The sequence below is a fragment of the Polypterus senegalus genome, chromosome 7, assembly GCF_016835505.1.
Source record: "Polypterus senegalus isolate Bchr_013 chromosome 7, ASM1683550v1, whole genome shotgun sequence".
Taxonomy (NCBI): Eukaryota; Metazoa; Chordata; class Cladistia; order Polypteriformes; family Polypteridae; genus Polypterus; species Polypterus senegalus.
Window position 1 is genome coordinate 99,910,068 of NC_053160.1, and position 25,629 is coordinate 99,935,696.

The 25,629-nt window shown below is 38.0% G+C and overlaps 1 protein-coding gene across 2 annotated transcripts in view; it reads right to left on the reverse strand.

The window, feature by feature from the left end:
* Positions 1–25,629, reverse strand: part of rhobtb4 (Rho related BTB domain containing 4) — a 183,300-nt gene that overhangs the window by 83,631 nt on the left and 74,040 nt on the right. For both annotated transcript variants that reach the window (XM_039759073.1, XM_039759074.1), the window contains exons 4-6: positions 22,331–22,516; positions 19,753–20,741; positions 11,110–11,228 (exon numbers count right to left, since the gene is read on the reverse strand). In XM_039759073.1, the coding sequence (XP_039615007.1) occupies positions 11,110–11,228; positions 19,753–20,741; positions 22,331–22,516 (1,294 nt within the window). The remainder of the gene's footprint in view (positions 1–11,109; positions 11,229–19,752; positions 20,742–22,330; positions 22,517–25,629) is intronic.

The window sequence follows — 25,629 nt, forward strand, 5'->3', positions numbered from 1 at the left end:
ATATATATATATATATATATATATATATATATATATATATATATATATATTGTCAGGGATGCCAGGGGCAACGACCTGGCCGGGACGCCGTGAGGGACCGGATGTGGTTCTGCGCCCACCCTGGATCACGTGGGGGCCACCTTCCTGGTTCCTGGTTCCCCAATGCCTTGGGGAAGAATAAGGAGGATACCCGGTGAGTTGTCGGGAGAACAGCCGGCACTTCCGCCACACTGGGGCGTGGAAAACGGGGGAGTGTCGGAAGCAGCTGGAGCTCATCTGGGTCATGTATAAAAGGGGCCATCTCCCTTCATTCAGGGCTGGAGTCGGGTGGAAGACGGACAAGGCACGAGAGAGTGTGGAGGCGGCCCGAAAAAAGGCATATTGTGGCCAGGACTGTGTGTTGGGGTTTGTGCACTACTTTGGACTGGGTCTTAGTGACCATTTATTGTAAATAATTATAAATAATAAACGTGTGGTGGTGATTAAGAACATGTCCGCCTGTCTGTGTCCGGGTCGGCTCCACAATATATATATATATACAGTATATATTGTGAACGATAGGCGCTCTCGCTCCCTTGAACCCCTGTCCACGACTCCAGACACCAGGTAAAAGTCCTCAAATCGACTTTATTTTTCTTCCACAGTGTACAAAGCACACTCTCCTCCACAATACTCATATAAATCACTAATAAACCACAATAATACACAAATAACCAATCCTCCAGCTCCCTGACGCGTTGCCACCCTTCCACCCAGCTCAGCTCGTTGTCTGGGAGTTCCCATAGTCCTTTATAATCCCTGACCCGAAGTGTTCTCAATCCCCAGTCCACAAGTCCTTATTCCTTCCGGTCAGGGTAAATAGTCCTTTCTTCAACCCGAAGTCCGTCGCTCTTCCTGTGACGAACCTCCAGGTCACAGGGCACGAAGAAGCCCTCGGTCCTCCCTGCAGCTCCCTCCTGTGGCCCCCACGGCATCCAGCAGGGCTTTGCATAAAAACTCCAATGTCCATGATGCCCTGCTGGTCTTCTGGGGACCTCCACGCTGCAAGGAGGGCTGCACCTGGCGGCTTGTGGGTATTGGCCGGAATAAATGGCCGGCCATCCATCACAATATATATATATATATATATATATATATACATATATACATATACATATATATATATATATATACATACTAGCAAAATACCCGCGCTTCGCAGCGGCGAAGTACTGCATTAACATTTTTATTAAGAAGAAAATTAAACCTTTTAAACTGAGGGAAAATATGCCAATAATTATTTGTTAAGGATCTCTTTGTATACCATGTTGTCAGTTCGGCCCTCCGGTTGTAACATGGCCAAGCTGTGCTCTGAGCTTATTCTTGAGCATGTAACTTACAGTTGGCCATGTGAACAGTAATCTTGTCTCAAATCTCACAGCTTAGATTGCTGCTGTCATAATTGGTTTGAGTTTCATGGTTTGTTTCAATTATGACAGTATTTGCAGGATTTGTTGTGTTGAAGTGACATTTGGCATCTGTCAAGCGTTGTAAGCACACAACTGGTTTCATCGATAAAATCACATCCAGCTTTTGAGAGTTTAAACATTCATAAACATCAAAGTGTCCACTACTGAAATCGTCACCTGTGAATCTAAGATGTTTAAGAGGCATTGGCGGTTGTCAAAGGTGTAAAATATTTGGCCATTTCGGTACACCTGAAAGCGACAACCGAACAATTCAGCGGCAGCCATCAACTCACATGCAGAACCATAGGTGAAGGGCTTAAGCATTTAACTCTTATAGTGCTCCTGTGTAGTACAATTATCTCCTGTACCGTCATCAGTCCACACCTTGAACCTGTCCCAGTCATTCAATACATAAGACAAAATGTTTCTCCAGATATCAAGAGTGAGCCCGATATGGCCGTGCAATATGTAACAAAGAGAATGGAAAAGATAGGTGCCATCTCCGGGCATGGAAACCACTCGGTAAGTGACAGTTCTTTGATCGATGGTGATCACCTCGATAGACATGTTAATGCGGGTACGGTTGAAATGATAAAGGAAATGGGTACCTGAACAATGTAAAGTAAGTCTAAAATACCTACACAATAACTACAATCGTAATAAATGAACAATAAAACAGCAGGGAAGCCGTGGATTAAATAAAAAGGCTGTAGTTATCAGCAGGGAGACGTGAAGGGAGGGAATGTTGAGACTGGAGCGACGGACGACCTTATATAGGCAGGCAGCCAACAACGTGGGAGGAGTTGGGATGGGGGACCCAATGCCGCCTCACACGGTGACTGAGCTGCAGGCTATGGACGTATATATGTACGTAAGTAGGATTCAGTGAGCGTTGGGAACCCGCGTACCAAATTTCTTGAAGATGGGCCCATAAGTAACAAAGACTGCTGAAAAGTTCAATATGGCGGCCGACAGTGGCATCATACCACCGAAATAAGTACCAAATTTCAGCCTTCTACCTACACGGGAATTTGGAGAATTAGTGACGTTGGAAAGTTCAATATGGTGGCTGACAGTGGCATCAAACCACCGAAATAAGTACGTACATTGGGTTTGGTTAGCGCAGGGAAGCCGCCTACCAAATTTCGTGAAGATAGGGCCATAAATAAGAAAGTTCAACATGGCAGATGTTGTTGACCGTTACGACCATTACGCGTAGAATTTCGAAATGAAACCTGCTTAACTTTTGTAAGTAAGCTGTAAGGAATGAGCCTGCCAAATTTCAGCCTTCTACCTACACGGGAAGTTGGAGAATTAGTGACGTTGGAAAGTTCAATATGGTGGCCGACAGTGGCGTCATACCACCGAAATAAGTATGTACATTGGTTTCGTTAAGCGCAGGGAAGCCACCTACCAAATTGCGTGAAGATGGGGCCATGAATAAGAAAGTTCAACATGGCGGACGTTGTCGACCGTTATGACCGTTATGCGTAGAATTTCGAAATGAAACCTGCCTAACTTTTGTAAGTAAGCTGTAAGGAATGAGCCTGCCAAATTTCAGCCTTCTACCTACATGGGAAGTTGGAGAATTAGTGAAGTTTGGAAAATTCAATATGGTGGCCGACAGTGGCATCATACCACCGAAATAAGTACGTACATCGGTTTTGGTTAGCGCAGGGAAGCCACTTACCAAATTTCGTGAAGATGGGGCCATGAATAAGAAAGTTCAACATGGCGGACGTTGTCGACCGTTATGACCGTTATGCGTAGAATTTCAAAATGAAACCTGCCTAACTTTTGTAAGTAAGCTGTAAGGAATGAGCCTGCCAAATTTCAGCCTTCTACCTACACACGAAGTTGGAAAATTAGTGATGTTGGAAAGTTCAATGTGGCGGCCGACAGTGGCGTCATACCATCGAAATAAGTACGTACATCAGTTTCGGTTAGCGCAGGGAAGCCGCCTACCAATTTCCGTGAAGATGGGGCTATAAATAAGAAAGTTCAACATGGCGGACGTTGTCGACCGTTACGTGTAGAATTTCGAAATTAAACCTGCTTAACTTTTGTAAGTAAGCTGTAAGGAATAAGCCTGCCAAATTTCAGCCTTTTACCTACACGGGAAGTTGGAGAATGAATGAATGAATGAATGAGTGAGTGAGTGAGTGAGTGAGTGAGTGAGTGAGTGAGTGAGTGAGTGAGTGAGTGAGTGAGTGAGTGAGTGAGTGAGTGAGTGAGTGAGTGAGTGAGTGAGTGAGTGAGTGAGTGAGTGAGTGAGTGAGCGAGTGAGCGAGTGAGCCAGTGAGCCAGTGAGCCAGTGAGCCAGTGAGCCAGTGAGGGCTTTGCCTTTTATTAGTATAGATTATATCAGAGGATACTACAATGAGAATCTATTCAGGAGTTCAAATTTTTAAAGGCATCAATACAGTGGATCCAAAAGAATTCTTTCAACAAAATAGTGAATCAAGTACTTGAGGACACCAGAAGAAATTAATGGGAAGTGCATTTCAGACAGAAGCCATGGTGCAGTTGTGGGAATCCGGAACAAATTACTGAGTAATGATAGTTGAAGCAGAACCCTTGACAACCATTACAAAGTATGCAAAATAGTTTCTCTTAAAGAAATGTTCCATTGGAAAAGTCCATGAATCTTTCCATCATTATTGATTTGGTTAGTCTATTCATCAATTTTCTAATCCCACTTATCCAGAGTAGGGTTGTAGGAATCCCAGCAAGCATCAGGCACAAGGAAGGAAGGAAGGAACAATCCCATGTCAGCCCATCAGATAGTTAAAACACATGCATAAACACACACATATACATATATATCTATCATGGGCCGATTTAGCATCACCATTCTACCTAACCTGTATGTCTTCGGACTGTGGGAGGAAACCCAGAAGACATGCTTTGTTTAGCAACTTAATTCTTACTGCATTAACACTGTATATTTGTGCACAGGTTAAGAGTCTATACTCATTCAGCAGCACTACCACAGTGCCCCTCCTGACCAGGTGAGTAAACAATCTAAATACTGTTTAATACAGCATTAAAGACACACCCCGGCTGGTTGCGTTACAGTTGCCCTTGTGATTTTTAAACAATGCTCCTTTAGCTTAAGTGCAGATGACTGCTTGTAACCGACTGATTCTTAAATGCCTATTGTCGACCACCTTTCATCATTGGAATCTCAGAATTTATTTGGACTCACTCAAAACAAGTGTCCTTGTGTTCAGAGAAATCTTATTACCACACAAGCATTTTATGATCCATTAATAGAATCTCACGGATCTTGAAGGTCACATACAACTGGTAGAAGGGCTTATTGTGAAACAGTTTTGATACTCAACTTTCACAAGAGAAAGAAAGGATTTCAGAGTTAAACTAGTGTCCCTAATCTGAGGATGCCCTGTGAATCATTTGGTACAGGATGTCTACACCACAATGTGTTTAGAGATGCTCATCTAGTTACCTAGTAAGAGTGACAACACTGCTACTACTACAACTACATCAACTATTACTACTTACAAGATAAAATTTATAGTAGTAATAAAATGAGATCTGTTTTAATTACAATAAAACACTTCGTTTGGCTGAATAATCTGATCTGGGCTGTAGCTCTAACACGGTAATTATCACCTCTGCACTGGGTATCTAAGAACAGGAAGGTACAAGACAATAAAAAAGATACATTAGTGGTTGTTTCAGTTTGATATGATTGATGTAACCTTAGCTCAGTTAGGAGAGGCTGGTAAACCATCATAAATGAGTCTGAGAAACTTTCAGCTTGAGGAAGAGGGGTAACACAGTAGCCAAGACAGTTTCAGGCAGCAGTGGCCCAAACAGTAATACTTCTGTGCCAAAAGATAAATTAGATAAGCAATCTTAGTTATTTCTCAGTCGAGGAATACAATTACAATAAAAATTAAAACAGTTCAATACCCGTGCCCTAACAGGAGCAGCCGAAAGAAGAAGATCATGTCCAGACCTTGCAGAAGGAGGAGATGCCCATTGACAGGTGCAGTCAACCTTCAAATCCGGGCTCGGGACCCTATTGCCGGGCCCTTGGCTGCACCGAGCCATTCATGTCACCAACTGCCTGTTCCTCAATGTCTGCAGGTGACACCTCATTTCAAGCTGCTCCTACTCCCAAGTCAGCACTCAGTAGGAGCACCCCTTCCACAGCTTCTGGCTCCTACAGCCTTGAGGTTCACACCCAACCACTACTTCTCTCACTATGTCTGTACTGTTCTCTTTTTCCTTCTCTCCCTTTAATGTCTGCTCTCTCGCCTTCTCATCCTTCTGTTTTTTGGATTTTTCTTTACTCTCTTTGGACAGTTTTTTTTCTTTTTCATCTTTCTTACACATAGGCTCATTTTAAACTATCCTCTCTAATTAGGTGCAGATGCGACAAGACATCTCCTCGATCCACTCACTTCTGCACATGTATGTGGTGTGATTGGGCAATTACCCAATTAACCACAAAGCGAAGCCCACTCTGTCACACCCACACCTGACTGGAGCCCAGCACATGATTATTTATTTAAAACTGATCTGACATCACAGACCACTTATCACACACACACACAAAACCAACAAAACCACTCAATGAAAAAAAAATAAAGGACAAAAAAGCTTGTTTATATTCGCCCTATAAATAATTAAAAATAGCTTATGTAAGACTGCAACAACCACTGCCTAGCAGCCAGACCCTGTCCACAAAAGAAACAGGCATCACCTAATGGGGAATAGCACCAGCAGTAAGCATGGGTTCACTCTTTTGGTGAATGAAAATGGTTTGCTTTTGGTCTGCCTCCTATATAGCTGTGTAGTCCTGAAAAGCTTAACCAATTTAGCAATGACAAAAAAAGTCATTGGAAGCTGCAGAGGTAGGACTATTAATTTGCTAAAGAGATGTCTGGTGGTACCTATGTAATTCAACAGAAATCTGTGGGGCAAAACAGCTTTAGCTTTTGTTCACTGTACTCAGAGGTAACATAGATAAATATGGAGGAATGCAAAACTGATACAAAAATCATTTCTACTTGTTATGTCCACAAAATGCCTTTTTCTAAATCATCATGTTGATTTACAGTTCACTTTAATTAAAAAAATAAACACCTTCTTGCCTCTAAGTCTAAACAGCTCTGACCCTACTTACCTAAAAGAACTTTTCATTACGTATACACTAAGGCATAATTTATATTACAATGCCATGCCATGTTGGTCTTCTACAGCTTCTAGGATTAATAAAACAAAGTTAAGGTTGCACTGTCAGACACATGCCTCCAGAGCTATAGCTATATATATATATATATATATATATATATATATATATATACCATAGACACCTGCATGTGTGTGTAAGAGATCTCTCTTAGCATTTAAATCCAGGCTTTAAATGCAAGATTCACTGCTTTAGGTCAGCATACCATGATTATACCTACTCACTAGCTGCTCATATTGCAACCCTTTGTTTGTCAACTGCACAAAAGTCATCATTATGAACTGTTACATGCTGTTCTTCTGTTTCTTTTCTTCAAAAACTTGGCACCTCTATATTTCCAGGCTTCTGTTCCAGGCAAATGTAGCTGTTCTTTTCCCACTCCTCCACTGTCAAATAGACATATCTGAATTATAAAGTTAATGGACTTCACCTTGGCATTGCATTTAATTATGTTTACATGTTCATGGATGTTGTTGAACACATGAGCACAGTGAGTTTTTTTTTTCCACAAGGTCTGTCGAGGGTACATAGATAGGACAGAATGGAGTCTTTGACTATGTTTTCCATTTTTATTTATATAGTAAATAAGACAGATGGATAAGGAGATCTGTAATGGGATTCCCATGACTCCATTAGCTCCACCCCTTCTGGCACAGCAAGACAAAAAGATGAAAGAGGTCAGAAGTGATTGCCACATGCCAGACCACCTTTCAGGACAACCCAGCTAAGCCAACTGTAACCTGTCTTCACTTGTTGTTTCTTCATGCAGCCATTTTTTCAAAATTTTTTGAATTGTAAATGTTGCTTGGTTTGACACTTTAGTGATAAATGTATTAACACTGTATATCTGTTCACATGCTCAGAGCCTGTACCTAGGGCACAGCACTGAACAAACAAACTGTATGAACATGCTTTTGTCTCCAAATGTGCTGGTATTAATTATAGAAGAGACAGGAGGACTGTATTACTGTAGGTCATGTGCGTCTCCATAAAGAGACAAGTATGGGCATATATTCTAATTAATTTGGAGTGTGTTGCTTATTGATTATAATGATGCTGGTTTAGGTTTGCAAATTATATACATCAAGAAATATAGTGATCCCTCGCTATATCGCACTTCGACTTTCGCGGCTTCACTCCATCGCGGATTTTAAATGTAAGCATATCTAAATATATATCACGGATTTTCGCTGGTTCATGGATTTCTGCGGACAATGGGTCTTTAATTTATGGTACATGCTTCCTCAGTTTGTTTGCCCAGTTGATTTCATACAAGGGACGCTATTGGCAGATGGCTTAGAAGCTACCCAATCAGAGCATGTATTACATATTAAATAAAACTCCTTAATGATATACGATATGCTTCCCACACGGCGCTTGATTGTTTGCTTTTCTCTGTTTCTCTCACGCTCTCTGACGTTCTCTGCGCCTGACAGAGGGGGTGTGAGCAGAGGGGCTGTTTGCCTAGAGGATACGGACACTCCTCTAACAAATGCCGCTTTATCGTGGTGCTTCGGCATACTTAAAAGCCCAAAAGCACGTATTGATTTTTTGATTGTTTGCTTTTCTCTCGCTCACTCGCTCTCTCTCTGTCATTCTCTGCTCCTGACAAGAATTCTTTGAAGAGGAAGATATGCTTGCATTCTTTTAATTGTGAGAAAGAACTGTCATCTCTGTCTTGTCATGGAGCACAGTTTAAACTTTTGACTAAAGGGTGTTATTTCATGTCTAGAGGGCACAAATAATGTTAACAGTGTGGGAGAGTTTATAAGGGCTTAAAGTATATAAAAATAAACATACAAACATATGGTTTCTACTTCGCGGATTTTCACCTATCGCGGGGGGTTCTGGAACGCAACCCCCGCGATCGAGGAGGGATTACTGTATATGATTTGTTACTAAAGGCTAGTGGCACAGTTTATTAAGATGATATACCTCATGATTCACTGTGTGGGTTACTGCAAGTTAAAAGACTAAAATATTGCAATACTGTATCTTGTACAGTATGTACACTTAGGAAATCAATGTGTAACCCCGATTCCTAAATCTCAACTACAAAAGATGCCATACTTAGGTATCAGAGAGCAGCACAGCAGTTGATGATGACAAGATATAGTAAAGCTTAGCACCATTTCTAAAATTAATCTCTATCATGAAGCATCCATATTAACATTTAATATTTCTGTGTTTGACTGGTGTACACTTCAGCCAACTTGCTGCAATACCAATTTCACTTTAAAAAGCTCTCTACAGTCCTTGAAGTCTTGAAAAACTTTAAGGCCTGCTTCGGGAAAGGACCGAAACAATAGGAAGAGTCAACATAGATTGAAACTAATGAAACCATAAGGAGTATAATTCATGAACAAACATTTATACTGAATAACACCATTTAACCCCTTTTCTACAAATTTCAGAATACTGTGTACATTTGACTACTTTATGGCAAAGAAGTTGTTGTCATGAAAGATAAATATGAAGCAGTAAAGCACTCACTGTTGTGAGCCATTTGAAACATCAAACATAAGCCAATCAGTGTTCAAAATACATATACTGATGACATCATTTTAACGTTTTACCCCAATGAACCGCATATTTGTAACCTATTGTAGACTTGTGAAGACATCTCAGGTTATACAATAAACTAGACAAAAATAGTCAGCTCCTCAAACATAAGAAAAATAAATCTGTAACCCTTCCCGACTGCAAGCTCTTCCGATAGTTTGGGAATCAAGAGTTTTAACAAGTGTGCTTCCCTTAATATAAAAGCGTTTTCAAACTACTGATGTAAACTTATCAAAGTTAAAAAATGCCAGACTGCCGCAGTCCAAGGATCGTCCTCTCATTACTTTCACTATACAGTACAACCTCGGTTCACGACCATAATTCGTTCCAAAACTCTGGTCGTAAACCGATTTGGTCGTGAACTGAAGCAATTTCCCCCATAGGATTGTATGTAAGTACAATTAATCCGTTCCAGACCATACGAACTGTATGTAAATATATATATTTTTTTTAAGTTTTTAAGCACAAATATAGTTAACTAAACCATAGAATGCACAGTGTAATAGTAAACTAAATGTAAAAACATTGAATAACACTGAGAAAACCTTGAACAACAGAGAAAACTAACATTGCAAGAGTTCACGCTAATAGCCTTACGACCCGATTGCTGTAAACACTTTTTTTTAATGAGTTTTAAGCACAGGGGAAAATAAGGAACATTTGAACAAATCCGAACTTTATTTAAAACCAAACACAAGCAACCAAGAAAGTAACATTGCAGGAGTTCAACAGAGAAAACTAACACTGCAATAGTTCGCACTATAGCACTACCAACCGCTGGCTAAAAGCACTTTTTTTAATGAGTTTTAAGCACAGGGAAAAAAATGAACATTTGAAAAAATCCGTAATTTAATAAACCACCAAGGAAAATAACATTGCAACAATGCACGCTATGAACCGATTGCTGGAAACAGAAGTGAAAACAAAATCAAGCCCAGTGCATTCTTTAACTGCCTTCCTACCTTAATGCGTCCAGCTCTCTCTCGCGCTGCCTCTGTGTGTGTGTGTCGCGCTCTCTCTCGTGCTGCCTCTCTGTGTGCGCGTCTCTCTCGTGCTGCCTGTGTGTGTGGCGCTCTCTCACTCTCTCTCTCTTGCTCGCTGCACAGGAAATGCACAGGGAGAGACTGAACATGTACAAACCGAAAGGGAAACTGGCTTGTTCGTATACCGAGTGTGTAGTCGTGGACCGAGGCAAAAGTTTGGCAAACTTTTTGGTCGTAAACCGATTTGTACGTGTACCGAGACATTCTTGAACCGAGGTTCCACTGTACTAGACTAGTTCACTGTCCTTCAATTACATCACTGTGTATCACAATATGTTCTTTCTGGATGCCAACTAAAAGCTTACATACATCACCTCACAAGTTGAAATTATTTTTCTTTAATATTCCACTCCAAGCCAGTAAATTATAATATGGATTTTTTTTTTTTTTAAACAAAGCATTTAAGGCACTTGGCACTGAAGATAGAACAGTATGAACACAACTGGTACAAGCAATCTCTTTTTTGTAAATAATGTCTACTTTATAATAGGGGTTTGTACGCAATACAAAATCACTGTTCTGACTTAATAAGGAATAGTTATGCAAAGCAATATTTTTTTTCTTATATGTCCAAACTGTGTACATTCTAGAATGCTCTCACATATTAACAATTTCCCCTTTCCATTTTGTTTAAAATTGTGCACCATTTTGTTTTAAAAGTGCTCATAGTATTCCCTTACTGACAAATACTTTGTCTCCTTTTTAATTTGTTTATATCAGTGATTATTTCTAAACTCTGGGGCATGGCTTTGGGGAACATTAAAAGCATTTATACATACAGTAAATAAATGATCTAGTTATAGCTAAAATAATAAAATAAAACCATTCAGACCTGGTCATTGTAGCTCTCCATGAAAGATCCACTAAACATAGCTGCCATCCAGTCACAACTGGCAATCAACAAAGGCTTATGTGATGGCAGTTGACCACCATCCATGTGGAAGACAACATCTGCAATAAAAAGGGACATTAAGCTATGTTGGAAATACTGGATCAGGCAAAGAAAGAGAATAAAAGATGCAAGTTTTTTTAAGATAAACAATATGTATGGAATTTTTTAATTCAAAGTTATTTTGTCATAATTGTGGAATAAATTCATTTTTGATAACCAAATATTGGCATCTAAACAAATAAATAAAATATTGATTTAACTGTAACAGGTTTAAATATTTTCCTTTGTCAACAACTGCATTTTACTGATAAACCCTGTTCATGTCTTTATGTGGTCTTTTAAAACTAGTTAGTTTAAATCTAACAGATGGAAAACAATGTTGGTAGTAATTTAAATGTCATCTCATTTCATTAAAGACCAACTCTTACTGATTACAATTTAATGCCTCTTAATTCTCTTTTGGAAATGCTGTATTCACTGTATTTTTGAAAGTACTGTCTTTTACATATTGTAGTTTGATCTTTAGGTTCAATAAAATGAACTAAAGATTGTGATTATCTTATTTTTTACTTTCAAGCTTTTGGAAATATTTTGTTCTTTTTTAGGGATTAAGAAACTTAACCTCAGGTTAAATTCCTGGGACTAATGATTTAACTGAATGGTACAATTAAGATCTAGAGAAATATTTGCAACAGAACATCAATGAATTGCAATCTAATTGGTTTTAGATCCATAAATCCTCTTTCATGGGATATTTATCATTTCAATGTACCGTACCTATGGAAATAAACCTCAATTATTCAAAACAGATCAACATGTTGTTATGCATGCTGTTATCAATCATCTTTTAATTTGGTAATCTCAATGTTAACTAAAGCACAATAGAACTTGAAGAATTCCACAATCAAAATGAAAAGAATATGCATTTTTGATGTCACTGTTCATCTCACTGGTTTGAACAAAGGGCCTGCCTGTCTCCTAGGGATATCCAGATATGAGGGTTTTTCTTTTCTTCTAACAAAAAGACAGCCCCTCACATTATACGTCCCTGTTTTGTGAAATTATTAGAAAAATTGGAAATTCTGCTATAATTTCTTTCTTACTTCTGTGTTCAGGCTAACATCAATGTCAGTTGTTTGAATGATTCTTCCATCAATTTATCTCCAAATTATTTTTCACTGAATTATGGTAAATGAGACCTAAGAATACAAGGTAATGCACATTGTGATTTAAAATGTAAGGGTTGTCTTGTGCATTGGATGGGATATGGAACAGACGAATGTTTTCAGTCTTTGATTAAAAATCTGCAGGTTCTTGAACCATTTGAAATTTTCTCACAGCCAGCTATGTTTGGAACCTGTCCCTTACATGTATGGTACTACCATGCTGTACAGGAAAATAAACATATACAAATTTCAGGTTTTGAGACAATTTGTTTTTGCCCTTTTCACAAATGTTCACCTGATCACTTAAACATTTGTAATTCCCAGCTGTGTGATTCCAAACCTCTTGCCTAAAGACAGTGAATATCATATCATGTTCACTGGTCACAACTATTAGGAATATGATTTCAAGTGTAGCACTAATGAAAACTAGCTTAAAGTAACTTGACCCCCAATGCGGATGAAATTGTACTTAATATAGAGAGAAGGAATGAAGTGAAAGGGAGCTAGACTACTTTAAAAACATGGAGCACAACAAAAAAGGAATCACAAACTCCACCAGCTTATTCCTTAAAAAACCGTATATAAGGTAAAATTTTCATAACATGAACGCATAACTACCATTAACTTAAACTGAAAACATTTCAAGAGTTCAAGTGTTCCCTGGTCCCTAAAATTACATTATTTTGCATGCAAACCTACAAGTACACCTCAATGCAGCCCGATCATCCAGCTCCACTCTATTTGACAGGCTGCCATGTGGACACTCTCAAAAAACAGCATCAGCTGTAAGAATGACTGAGTCGGCCACTGCATGTCACTATTATTATTGTGAATTTCCCCTTGGGATTAATAAAGTATCTATCTATTTATCTATTATTCAGTCCCATCACAAACATTCATTCATTCATTCATTCATTCTGAAAAACTTATAGTGAGGTGAGTGAATATACTCTCACTGCAGCGTGCTAGTGACATGTGTTAACCTTTTTCGACTTTTGTCCATTTCATATTATTTTATGAGATAAAACTGTGAACATCTTATTGCATTCCGTGAAAAATAGCAAGTTTAATGCATGACTTACTATACATCTACTGCATGTTGCGTGATAACATACCTGGCCACACAGTTTTTGATGTACTCCAATTTATTGCTTGTACTGACAGAAGCCACTTGTTTTACACAGAAATTTTGTAATGGCTGCATAAAAGAGGTTTAAATAATCCACTCATTTTTCACTCATCTACTTTAGGGTCACCTGTCAAGCAGCAATGGTTAAAAGGCAAGAACCATTCCTGGATTAGGCAAACAGTCTATACTATTATAAAGACACTGCTTTAATGGAACTTTGTGTTGGAAGAGATCATTTTAAAGACTATAAAAACAAGATTTTGTAGGATGTCTGGGGGAATTATGTTTCACCTTCCAGCTATGATGCCAGATCAGAAATCTGTACAATTTATGAACAAAATGCATATACTGTTGAACGTCATTAAATAACTTTAACTTTTTCTGTTTGAAAAATAAGACTATTTTTCAACAAAGAACCCAAACATGCATGCTGTAATAAACCAGATAATACAATGTATTTATAACATAAGAGTAACAGAATAAGGATATGTTCAAGCAGATAGATAGATAGATAGATAGATAGATAGATAGATAGATAGATAGATAGATAGATAGATAGATAGATAGATAGATAGATAGATAGACTTCTAACACCACAAATCATAAAATTATTAATTTCTTCACAGCAAGTCTGCACTGGTTTACCCCAACAAACTGTGTGTATATGGGAGAGAGATAGAGATACTGCTCTGAACTTCCCAATGGATTTATGAAGACAAACTTATAACAGCTATAAACTGATCTTTCACAAAGGTTATTACATTTCAGTTGCAGTAATACCAATAACCATGGTATATAAGCAGGCTTTATCCTAACCACTAAGATACAATTAATAGTTCTCAGAATCAAAGGAGGAGTACTTATATTTTAGTTCACATTGACTCTAGTTTTGTTCCAGTTTTTCTGGATCGGCTTTATCCAACACAAACGGCCAGATGTTCAGCTCACTGTTTCTTCCTTTATTTATGAGCTCTTCTTCTTTGCAGTTTTGAAGTACTGTACTAAAGTTTTATTCGAGGTTTCAACCACTGTAGTCTTCTTTGTTCCTCTTTTGCCAATATACAGTTTACATCTGCTGGGTTGTTTGTGTTTAGTTGATGTTCTGTTTTCAGCAACACAAACACATGAATTTTACATACTATCTCTCTCTTGATAATGCATCATGCTTTACTTAGTAAGTTTTGGACTTGTGGCAACCTCATCTTAATCCAATACAGACAAGTGTTACACTTTTTCCAGTCCAGCATCACGTTACCATTTGGAGTAAAATTAATTTTTCCAAATTTTTTTTTTTTACAGCCGCACCCTAGGCAACAAGGTCTCTGCTATGGAGCAGAAGTTATGGTGAGGATGAAAGCATTGACCATACACAGAGAACAGATCTAGCACTTGTGATTGCTTAAAAAGGAAGAAGTTGATATTTTGTCAATAGTCTCATAAGCCCAACTTTTGGTTCACAGCTGGTGCTATGTTTTGTCCATCAAGGTTGAAAATCAAAGAGTTATGGCTCTGTTTTCTGACCAAAAGTTTAAATAGTGCATCACAGAGACATCTCTTCTCTTAATTTTTGTAATTAATCACCATTATCTGATAAGGCCCAGAAACCGCATTTCGAAGAGGTCCAGTAGAGAACTTGAAACTTAAGCTGAAGTTATGAGCAGCTGGCAGCTGCTACTCAGACAAAGGACTTCTGTGCCAAAGCACAGAAAAACAGGCAGTGCCAGTCTGTCCTAAGTTGTACTAAATACTTTTCCACTGATATTTATTTTACTATGCCAAATATTGACAAAAACATGAGTTTTAATGCCTTACACTAAACCCTAAAAATGGAAGAGATTATTTTTTTCTTTCAACATAATAAACACTGGATTATAAAGTTCTCCCCCTTTTTGATGGTCTTAAGGAAAACAGTGTACATTTACTTATAATTACCATATTGAATAATTTTAACAATTACACCAACAAAATCCTTAGTTTGAGCAGACCTATCATGTCTGATACTATAAACAGAAACTTGCCTGAAGCTCCAGAAATGCATATTTTTAGGTCATCGTTTTTCTTAACCTTGGGTACTTTAGGTATTACCTTTAGAAGCCAGGGTATGGAAGTCAAACTAAAACTTAATTTTTCTCTTTTGTTGGTTATGGTAGAAAGTCAAGTTTGAGTAGAGATTGCATTTCAGTTTGAAATGGTGATTTTGAACAGACTATGCTTATTTTCACAGAAGATTGGGAATGTAGTAACAATAATTTTAACAGAAGTACCGGTAATTAATTTTCTGTAAATAAAATTAACCTGTATATAAAATTAGTTATTAAATATATTTGGGTAGGTAATGGCTATAGTTGTGGTCATACACTCATACACATACATACTCATAACATACACTCATCATTTTTATGCTGCAGCTATCAACTGTAGTCATGATCACTGACAAGAATTTAATAGGTCTTGGCCCTGTCAAGTTAAGAGACATTGTAGAACCTTCAGTACAACTTATTCAAAAATGTAAGTGTGTTTTCTATACATATTTGAAAGTTTAAACGCGGCTGCCAATCGTGAACTGGGCCATTCGTCGCACAGCATTATGATATTTTATAAAAGAAACAAAATTACAAAGGAAAACCTTTGGACATTGATTCAATAGGAACGGCTTACTCGGAATCACTGTCCGAATAGTTAATTATGTGGTGGTGTAGGAGCATTTCTGCCACAGTCCGTCTCGTTTTCACGACGCTGTTATTTCCTCTCACGATGTCTTCTCAACCTTTCTCTAATCTCGCAGGTTGCTTTGTGGCAATCCAAAGAGTAAGGCAATATAAACGGAGCAATGGTTATAAGGGGGCACATAGGTATCCAGGCTCTTTAAAGCATAAATAGGGATCACTTCACTGACGTGAGCAAGGCACGGTACAACTGTGAGACGCGCAGCACTCGCCGGCTACAACGTAACAATAAAAATTCCCGGAACGTGCTGTTACGTTGTCATTCATTTTACCCACTGTCTTTCTTTCATTCATATGTTACGTAGGCACGTACCTTTTATCTTCGGCAATCTCATTCTCTAACCAGGCCTCAGGAGCTAACCAGCGTAACACTGTCCACCACCCCTTTCGTTATTCTGGTACATTGTTGACATCCGTGAATAACAAAAACGTACTAAACTGGAAGGTGGTCTACACATGCATGGAATTCGCGGACAAACAAAGATCAAGATCTAAATGAAGATCTCTTTAGTTAATTTAAAGTACAACAATTTGTTTAGTTTGAATGTCTGTGTTTTGAGTTGTGACTGGAGTACTACAGTCTTCAGTAGTATAAGCCTGGAGGAGATTCTTAATGCAATGCCTATGTTTTAGCTGTCTCTCTAATGCCATCTAGTGCTTCTTCTTCTAATTCTTTCGCAGACAAAGATCAAGATCCAAATGAAGATTATATATAAAGATAAGAAAAGCAGATGACACTTTATTTTCCCAACGGGCAAGGGGGTGCAGGGGTTTATCAATGATGCCTTAAAGCTTCAGGGACCCAAGTTTGTTTAATGACATGGACACCTTCTGTGTAGATTTTGCACATTTCCAATGCATCTGTATGTTGTTTATCTCTTTCTCCCACATCCTAAAGGTGTTTACATTTGGTTAACTGGAATTTCTAAACAGACCTGATATTAATTAATATAGGTGTGTACAGTATACAGTAGAACCTCGGTTCACGACCATAATTCGTTCCAAAACTCTGGTCGTAAACCGATTTGGTCGTGAACTGAAGCAATTTCCCCCATAGGATTATATATAAATACAATGAATCCGTTCCAGACCATACGAACTGTATGTAAATATATATATTTTTTTTAAGTTTTTAAGCACAAAAATAGTTAATTATACCATAGAATGAACAGTGTAATAGTAAACTAAATGTAAAAACATTGAATAACACTGAGAAAACCTTGAACAGAGAAAACTAACATTGCAAAAGTTCACACTATAGCCTTACGAACCGATCGCTGTAAACACTTTTTTTCAATGAGTTTTAAGCACTGGGAAAAAAATGAACATTTGAAAAATCCGTAATTTATACAAAAACTAACTATAAACAACCAAGAAAACTAACCTTGCATGAGGCGAGTTCTGGCATAAAGGAAGTGAGGAGGAACTGGGTGAAGAGGGGATTACAGTTTTGAGGTAAAGTCTGTGACGATGCGGGTTCGCTGCATGCTCCCCTCTCACTTCCGTCGGTAATGTTACCGATGAGCACGACAGTGAGGCACTACAATGGAGCAATCAGATGGTGCAAAAAAGTGCTAAGTGCTATTATTAAAATCAACAAAACAACAATCAAAAACAATGTCCAAATTAAATAAAGTGCAGTGCTTTCAGAATCCTTCAATAAATAAATCCCATAAAAACAGAAGTGAAGTGGAGGTTAAAATCCAATAGAAAAAAGTATTCATTAAATACAACGAGGTTAAAACAATGTTCGAAGCAGTTAAATACAAGCCCAGTGGATTCTTTAACTGCCTTCTCAGCCTTACGCGACCAGCCATCCTTCTTCTGGTCACTACAGCTCCTTGATCGCTCAGCTGGACCGACCACTTCCTTCTGCCCCACTGAGTGTCGGCCAAAACACCCTGCTTGGGCTCACCGTCCAGCTGCCTGCCTGCAAGCATGCGCTCACTCACACCAGTACTTTCCACACTGCTTCCTGCCTACTTCCTCACTCCGCAGTCTCTGTCTTTCTTTTCTTTTTCCTCCCTTTAGCCGCCTCGTGCTTCTACTGTATTTATGAAGAGGATGTGGCAGCTGTAGCAATCAACCACCACGCCCCCTCGTTAAGCTGCAATCGCGGCGATTATTTATTTAAAACTGGCCTCTTGATGTCAGCTGCGGACCCACTATACCACAAAGTCCCTCTGCTCGATGCACGTCTGACCGAGAACAATGTACTGTACAGGGAGAGACTGAACACGTATGTAAATCACCGGCGCATACGAACCGGAAGGGAAACAAAATAGAGCACAAAGAGTTCACAGAGATTGCACAGGGAGATACTGAACACGTGCATAAATCATCAGCGCGTATGAACCGGAAGGGAAACTGGCTTGTTCGTCACCCGAGTGTGTGGTCGTGAACAGATGCAAAAGTTTAGCAAACTTTTTGGTCATAACCCGATTTGTACGTGTTCAGAGACATTCGTGACTCAAAGTTCCACTGTATTTCTATAACCTGAGTTGGACTAGCATCCCATCCAGGACTGGGATACTGGGGTATACATTGTATCTGGGTGGTGCCTTGATCAAACAAGATGATGAAAACATTAATTTAAAAAATAAATTAACAGCTGGGTGGAAAATATCTGAATGTTGAAGAATTTAAAAAAGCTTAGAGTGTTTTTAATGATCTTTGATTCCAAAAATATAGCTTCTACAATTTCTTCCTGTATCTTCAGAGCTCCCTCTTGAGTTTTTTGCTTGCCAGCTTTTTCTTGTAGGCAAGTATCATTTGCACTGTTTCAGAATGATTAAACTATTTTTTCTTTGTTCTTCTGCCAGCTATCCTGAAGAAAACCATTAGCTGAGATGCCCTTTTTAAACTTGCTTACTTTTTTCTGTGCTTTGTCACCAGCAATCTGTTGAACTAAATTTACACCGATTGAGCGTAAGTGGCTTCTGTTAATCCAAAACAGAGTTTCTTAGCCCGAATGGCATTTTAATGATTATTTGTGAATGTAAGTACATTTATGGGCAAAATACATAAAAATCAAACAAGTTGAGTTCCCAGAAAATGCAATTCATTTAAAATATTGTACATGTAGGATTAATCTAAAACTGAGATAATTAAGCAAGATTCTCATTAAGATTAATTAATTCTTGCTGATCTGAGATGAACTCATTGAGCAGCCTCAGATACTTACCGCTAGAGTCACACTCCATGAAAAGAAGCAGTTCTAAAATGAGAAAACAGCAAGCAGGGATGAGGAAGAGAAATAGCAAAGTGGTCTCCAAGAGCAGTTTGTCTTGAAGACTTGTTATTAGCTAACGATGGGATGGGTAACCTGCAGAAAACTTGGAGATGATCCACAGAAAACAGACTGGGCTTTCAGGTACACAGCAGATTAGTGACACAGTCCAAAGGTCTCACAAACAGCAACCACTGAACCATGCAGGCATATATGTACAGCAGGCTGGCTGCTAGTGGGAGAGAATAAAAGACATGTCCCTTATAAAGGCAAACAGACACACAGAAAAGACACAGACAGACAGTCAGACACTACGCAGCACATAGTTCTGACCTGCAAAGGTGCCTTTCACCAAGCACTCCTTGATACGATTGGCACGACGGACATGGAAAGCCTTGGTTATCTCCTGGTTCATGAAACTCTCTTTGTTGAGAACGTTAGCCACCATCATGCGCAAGTCAAAAACTTCCAGCAGCTCTGCAATAGTGGCCACCTGCATTAGATCACCACGGTTTTCATCCAAGCTACCCATGTACAGATACTCTAAGACAACTTGGAAGGGACCAGGCAGAACAAGAGAATCCATAGCCACAACTGTCATAAGCCTAGTTCGGCGGGTAACTGGGTCTTCAACATGCTCCAGACACACACTAAGAAAACCTCTCCCCCAGCTAGAGAGGTTCTTAGCAGAAAAAGTGCCACCCTGGTTCTGAGCTCTGTCAGGAAGGGCATTGTCACTCTTTGAAGTCTTCAGGTTCCCACCATGAGTGTGGGATATGCTATTTCCATTTAAAGTGTCATTATCAATGTCCAAACTTTTGGTGCGTGCAGCTTGTTCTTTTACTCCTTTCCGCTCATCACAATCTCTTTCACCATCTTCAAAATGTAAGTCTGCAGCTGTCAGATCCATAACAAACAGGTCATAAAATTTAGAGCAAGAAGTAGCCAAGTAAATCTTATGGGCAAAGATGCGGTATGTACCTCCCTGCAGTAGGAAGAGGACATCAGCGCAGATGGGTACACAGAACAAGGTGGCAGGTGCCACACCCTCATGAGGGGAACGCTCAGGGATGCTGATAACAGGTCGAGGTGGCTTTGGTGGCAGAAAAGGTGCCTGTAATAAGGGACGCTTCACCTTCTTCAGATGGGACTTCCAGAACTGCAAATGTCGACGTGAGATTAGAGCAGCGCGGATTGCATTATCAAAGACGTCTTTCACTCCAAATTGAGCAACCACACTAGTTTCATAATAGGGAACACCAAGCTCCTTAGCTACTTCATGACCTCGCTCTGGTGGCAGTATATCTGTTGGCTTGATGGGCCTGAGGAAAATCAAAAAACAATCGCATTAATTATTATGGAAAATTAGCATTTTATTTGAAACTTGATACTAACATTTATTTAAACTTTCAGATTAACTGGCCAATCCCAGTGCTGAAAACAAACTCCTGCTTTTTTATTTTACAGCAATACAACAAGAAATACAAAATAAAATAACACAACATTATCAAACCTACAGATCCCGTCACCATACCATCTTCAATAAATAGCATTCTTATTGGGGAAAAAACAAGTAACCGTAATAACAATCATGACCAGACAACGCCTGAAATATATTAATGTTGTGCAATTATGTGTGATGTGCTGCAACAGATCAAACCTGGAAAATTCCATTTTCAAATTAAATAAAAGTTGAAAACTGGTTTGACTAAATCATATGGCAGTCATAGTGGTTACACACAATGTGTATCATAATTTATGACTGTGCAGACTCTAGTATAGCTATCTGGTGCAGATTGGACAAAGAATATTTTTTTCTTTCATTAAGATAACGTAACAGTCCTAAGTAAAGAGCTTTAATTTTTACTTGGAGATCATAGCCTATAATAAAGACTTACAATTAACAATTAAATGTGGACCCAGCACATAAAAGAACTGGCATTGACAATCCAAGGCTATAGACTGAGTGAAGTCAAAGCATTATAAAATATCAGTATTTGTTGCTTAATACTGAATAAAGGCAGGCAAATTGGCACCAAATTTATCAAAATTAAACAGTACAAATAACGACAAGAATATTTATTTATATAGCATATTTTCATACAAATGATGTAGCTCAAAGTGTCTGGATCCAACCCTCTCCTGCTTGTTATCCAACTGGTTTTGCACATGATTTTAAACTTTACCTTTGGGGGGTCTACACAATAAGTCCATGTAATGACTGAGCTATGTAGGATCACCAAGCAAACAGACACTCGCCAATGCAAATTACTAGGTCGGACTCTGGGAGTGGGTTCATAGTGTCACTGTTCAACAAGAGGTTTTATTAGATTTTTTTTATGATTACTATGAGAGTAATGCATTTGGATTGATATTTAATCATGGTCCTCTCCTTAGACCAAGCTCCCATGGATAACACTATTTGGAGAACATACTGCAACTCTAGGCAATACAGCTCTGAGGATCATTATGCACACAAACACCTCTGCCATGCCAACGTTATGTCACAGTTTAAGATACTTAGCAAAAGATAAAGTCTAAGAAACAGTACAGCTGCTTCTTAGATCAAGACTAGCCAGTAAAGGTGACTTCTAGCCAGCCTCCTATTATGGCTGTACAAGGGGCAGACTTTGGATAAACTAGAGGAATTACATGTCTTGACTGGACTTAAGAGTGTCTGGAATATCCTCAGTTACAGCAGAAAAAGCCACAAGGGATACAGTGACTTGCACTACTCAGTTTAGCATTTTCTTGGCTCACGCCTCAATAAGAAAAGCAAGTACTGTAAGTCTAAAATAATCAGAACTAAGTGTAATACACTTCCTAAAGTAGTATGAAAAGTGGAAATTTTGTAACTGGCGCTAGACTTTATTATTAAACAACATTCATGCAAAACTGAAGTGATCCTCACTTGGCAAGTGGTCGACGTGCACGGTTAACAGCATCAAGGTCAGCATAACGGAGATCCAGCTGACAGCCCACAAGGATGATGGGGGTTCGCGGACAGAAGTGCTTAATCTCAGGGAACCACATCGTCCTCACATGGCGCAAGGAGTTAGGATTGGCAAGTGAGAAACAAAGTACCACGACATCTGATCTGCAAAGGAAATAAAAACAGATGTAAGGCAAACTGAGCTGAATAAATCTAAATCATAATCTGGTTAAATTCACCATGTTGGATAAAAAATTAATCTATGGAGCTAACTGAAGCTGTAATCCAGTAAACATTTTAACCCAGTTCTCCTTTAAAGAAGTGGTATTTTCTTATTTGAGTCATAGAAGCTGAAATTACTACCATATAGTCTTGCTCTACCTCCATCCATATATAATAGACACTTTATGATAAATGTTATAAAAACCTCACAGCTCTAGGGACACTGAATCCAATTACTGTCCTGAATGCTGTCTATTATTGAAATTGACCATATCCTTCTGGTGTATTTAGATACACTTTGGCTTCTTTTTTCATCAAAAGGATGTACGGGATGGGGTGAATTGGAAAATCTAAATTAGCATTGTATGAGTGTGGATAAGCCCTGCGTTTTAGTGACATTTCAGCTACGGTTTATTTCAGCATTAAGGCCAGTGTTGTTCTGACAAGCTGCAGCTCCAAGTGACTGACAGATGGCCATAACCTTAAACCCCAAAAATGTATCGAAGCAGCTTAGACGTTTATCACAGTTGTCTAACTTTAGGTTAAAAAAAAAAATGGTATGAACGGTATGTCTGGCCTTCGACTCAGTACAAATGATGTAGCCACGTTAAACAAGCAGCTAACCTTGCAGCCCAGATGTAAAAGACTGCAAGAGTGGCTTGGAATTAGATTGAAGTACGAATGCAATGCCAGAATCTTACAGCACCTTGGAACTTTCTTTGGATAATTAAAGGCTTATCTCATTTTTATAAACAGTAAGCTGCTTTTAAAGGTAAATGTATACTATAAATTTGTACAAAACATTGCTTCATGGTTACATGGAATCAGGGATATTCTTAGAAACCTTTATGTACAGTATAAATTACACATTAGGATATAACTGTAAGTTCTCAATTTGTTTAAAATGGATTTAAAAATAATACTATGCACTCTGCACTAAAATATTGCAACTTAACATTGATGGTCAAATTACTAAATAAACCATTAAAGGATACAGAATCTTGCCACCATAGCATAATAAAAGTAACATGTTTGAACTTGAAATACTACTCATTATGGCAAACTTTAGTCATGTTAAGTAAATGACAGATAAATCTTTTAAAGTCTGTTGAATGTGTCTTCTTATCAAACTTCATTCAAGTAAAATGAAAATACATTTTCAGGTGATGTTTAAATAATATTTGATTAATTTAGGTAATATATTACACCCATCGTAATTAACAAATTGATATTTGACTTTTTAACTTGAAAGGTTGTTTGATATACTAGAAAATGCTGAATTTCAATACCCAATAAAATATATAATGTAACTTAATAAGAATGTTTTTAATGAATTGTAATTCTATATGCATTAAAATCTTTACATTGATCAAAACCAATAATAGAAATTTTAATCATTAAATGCAAATACTTGAAGTAGGGCACTCTTTTGTAAAATATAAGAGTAAAGGTGTGTAGACAATAAAAGTAAAGATTAAATACGGTCAAAATGTTTAATTATACTAAAAAAACAAATAGTGTTACTGAGGTATTACAATGAAATGCTAACAAAATGTCATTGAATGTTAACTGAATAAGTAATGCAATCTTTTGAAAACAGTATACATAAACATTAAAACAAACATTAAGAATTTAAGTAAAAACAATTACTGAGAACAAAGTAATGCACAAATAGACCACTAACACACATAAAGAAATTGCATAAAACATACACTGCACATTGCATTTTTGTCTAAATTAAATATATCATCTTTGTAGCTTCCAATTTTTTTTCATAATATAGTAGGATGTCAATGTGCTCTTCTATGAGGTGTGCTCTTGTTGGACCCTCACATACTAAACACACGCTGTATATGAGCACATGGAGGATTTGCACCACTGTTTATGTAAATTAGCACTGAAAACTTAACAGCTATGGCAGCATACTTTGTGGCATGTGTTAAAAAATTGAGAGAGCCCTTCTGCTAAAGGGCACTGCCCCGAATGAACAGCACAAAATAAAACTGGCCCCCAGGAAAAATTAATTGCAGACTGCTGTATTGATGTGTTATGCATTCAACTAGCTACAAAAAAAAAAAAAAACCTTATAACCTGTGGAAAAAATAAAACTCACAACACTACTTCAAACTCAACAGTTTACATGTTATTTATTAATGTTTCCGTAATTTAGAAAAAAACATGGCTCTTAAAATTCTTTGCATTGATTGGTATGTTGATTGGCATTTTGCAAATCATTGCATTTTGTTTTTATTTACATTTTACACAGAATCCCAACTTTTTTGGAATTGGGGTTGTAATTTTAAAATGTTAAAAAATGATACTTACCTGAATTTTGATACTTTTGACAAACCTACACTGTTTTCATAAACTGCTAGCAGCAAAACTACACATGCACTTTCTGAAGTACTGTAATATGTTGCACAAAAGAGTATTATGACTAAATTACCTTAAAGCTTAAGAAAGCATATGCTGGAAAAATTGTACGTAAGATTGACCAATTTATCAATCACCAATAGAGGCATCAGAAGAGAAAATCTGCCAATTTAGATTGACAGCTGATCGATCAGACCATTACTATTTTTTTTTTATTTTTATTTTGCTTGTTTGGGGGTAGAACTATTGAATATATCTGTGCTGTTTAAACTGAACTAAACCAAACCAAGTGTCAATTTGACACAAGGTTCTATTGCTCAAGAAACACCTTGGAACATCTAAATATGTACCCAGGCACCATGAAAAGTACCATTTTATGAAAATAATTTGATTTACTTTTTAGAAAAATGCCTTTTTTCAGTTTTATGTGAGGTTTATCATATTGTCCAAAGACATGCTGTTAAATGACCACTCCAAATTGTCTGTTGTGAGTAATGCATTACTGTGCACTCTTCCAGAGTGATAACCTGCCCACTGCTGAAATCTACAGTAGCTCACTGTGATCCTTCTTAAGAAATATTAAAGTATAAAATGCATGTAGGGATAAGCTAGCAGTTTCTCAAATAAAAAGAACAGTTAAAAATAGTCAGTCAGTCACCAACAAATAATGTCCACATTTCTTA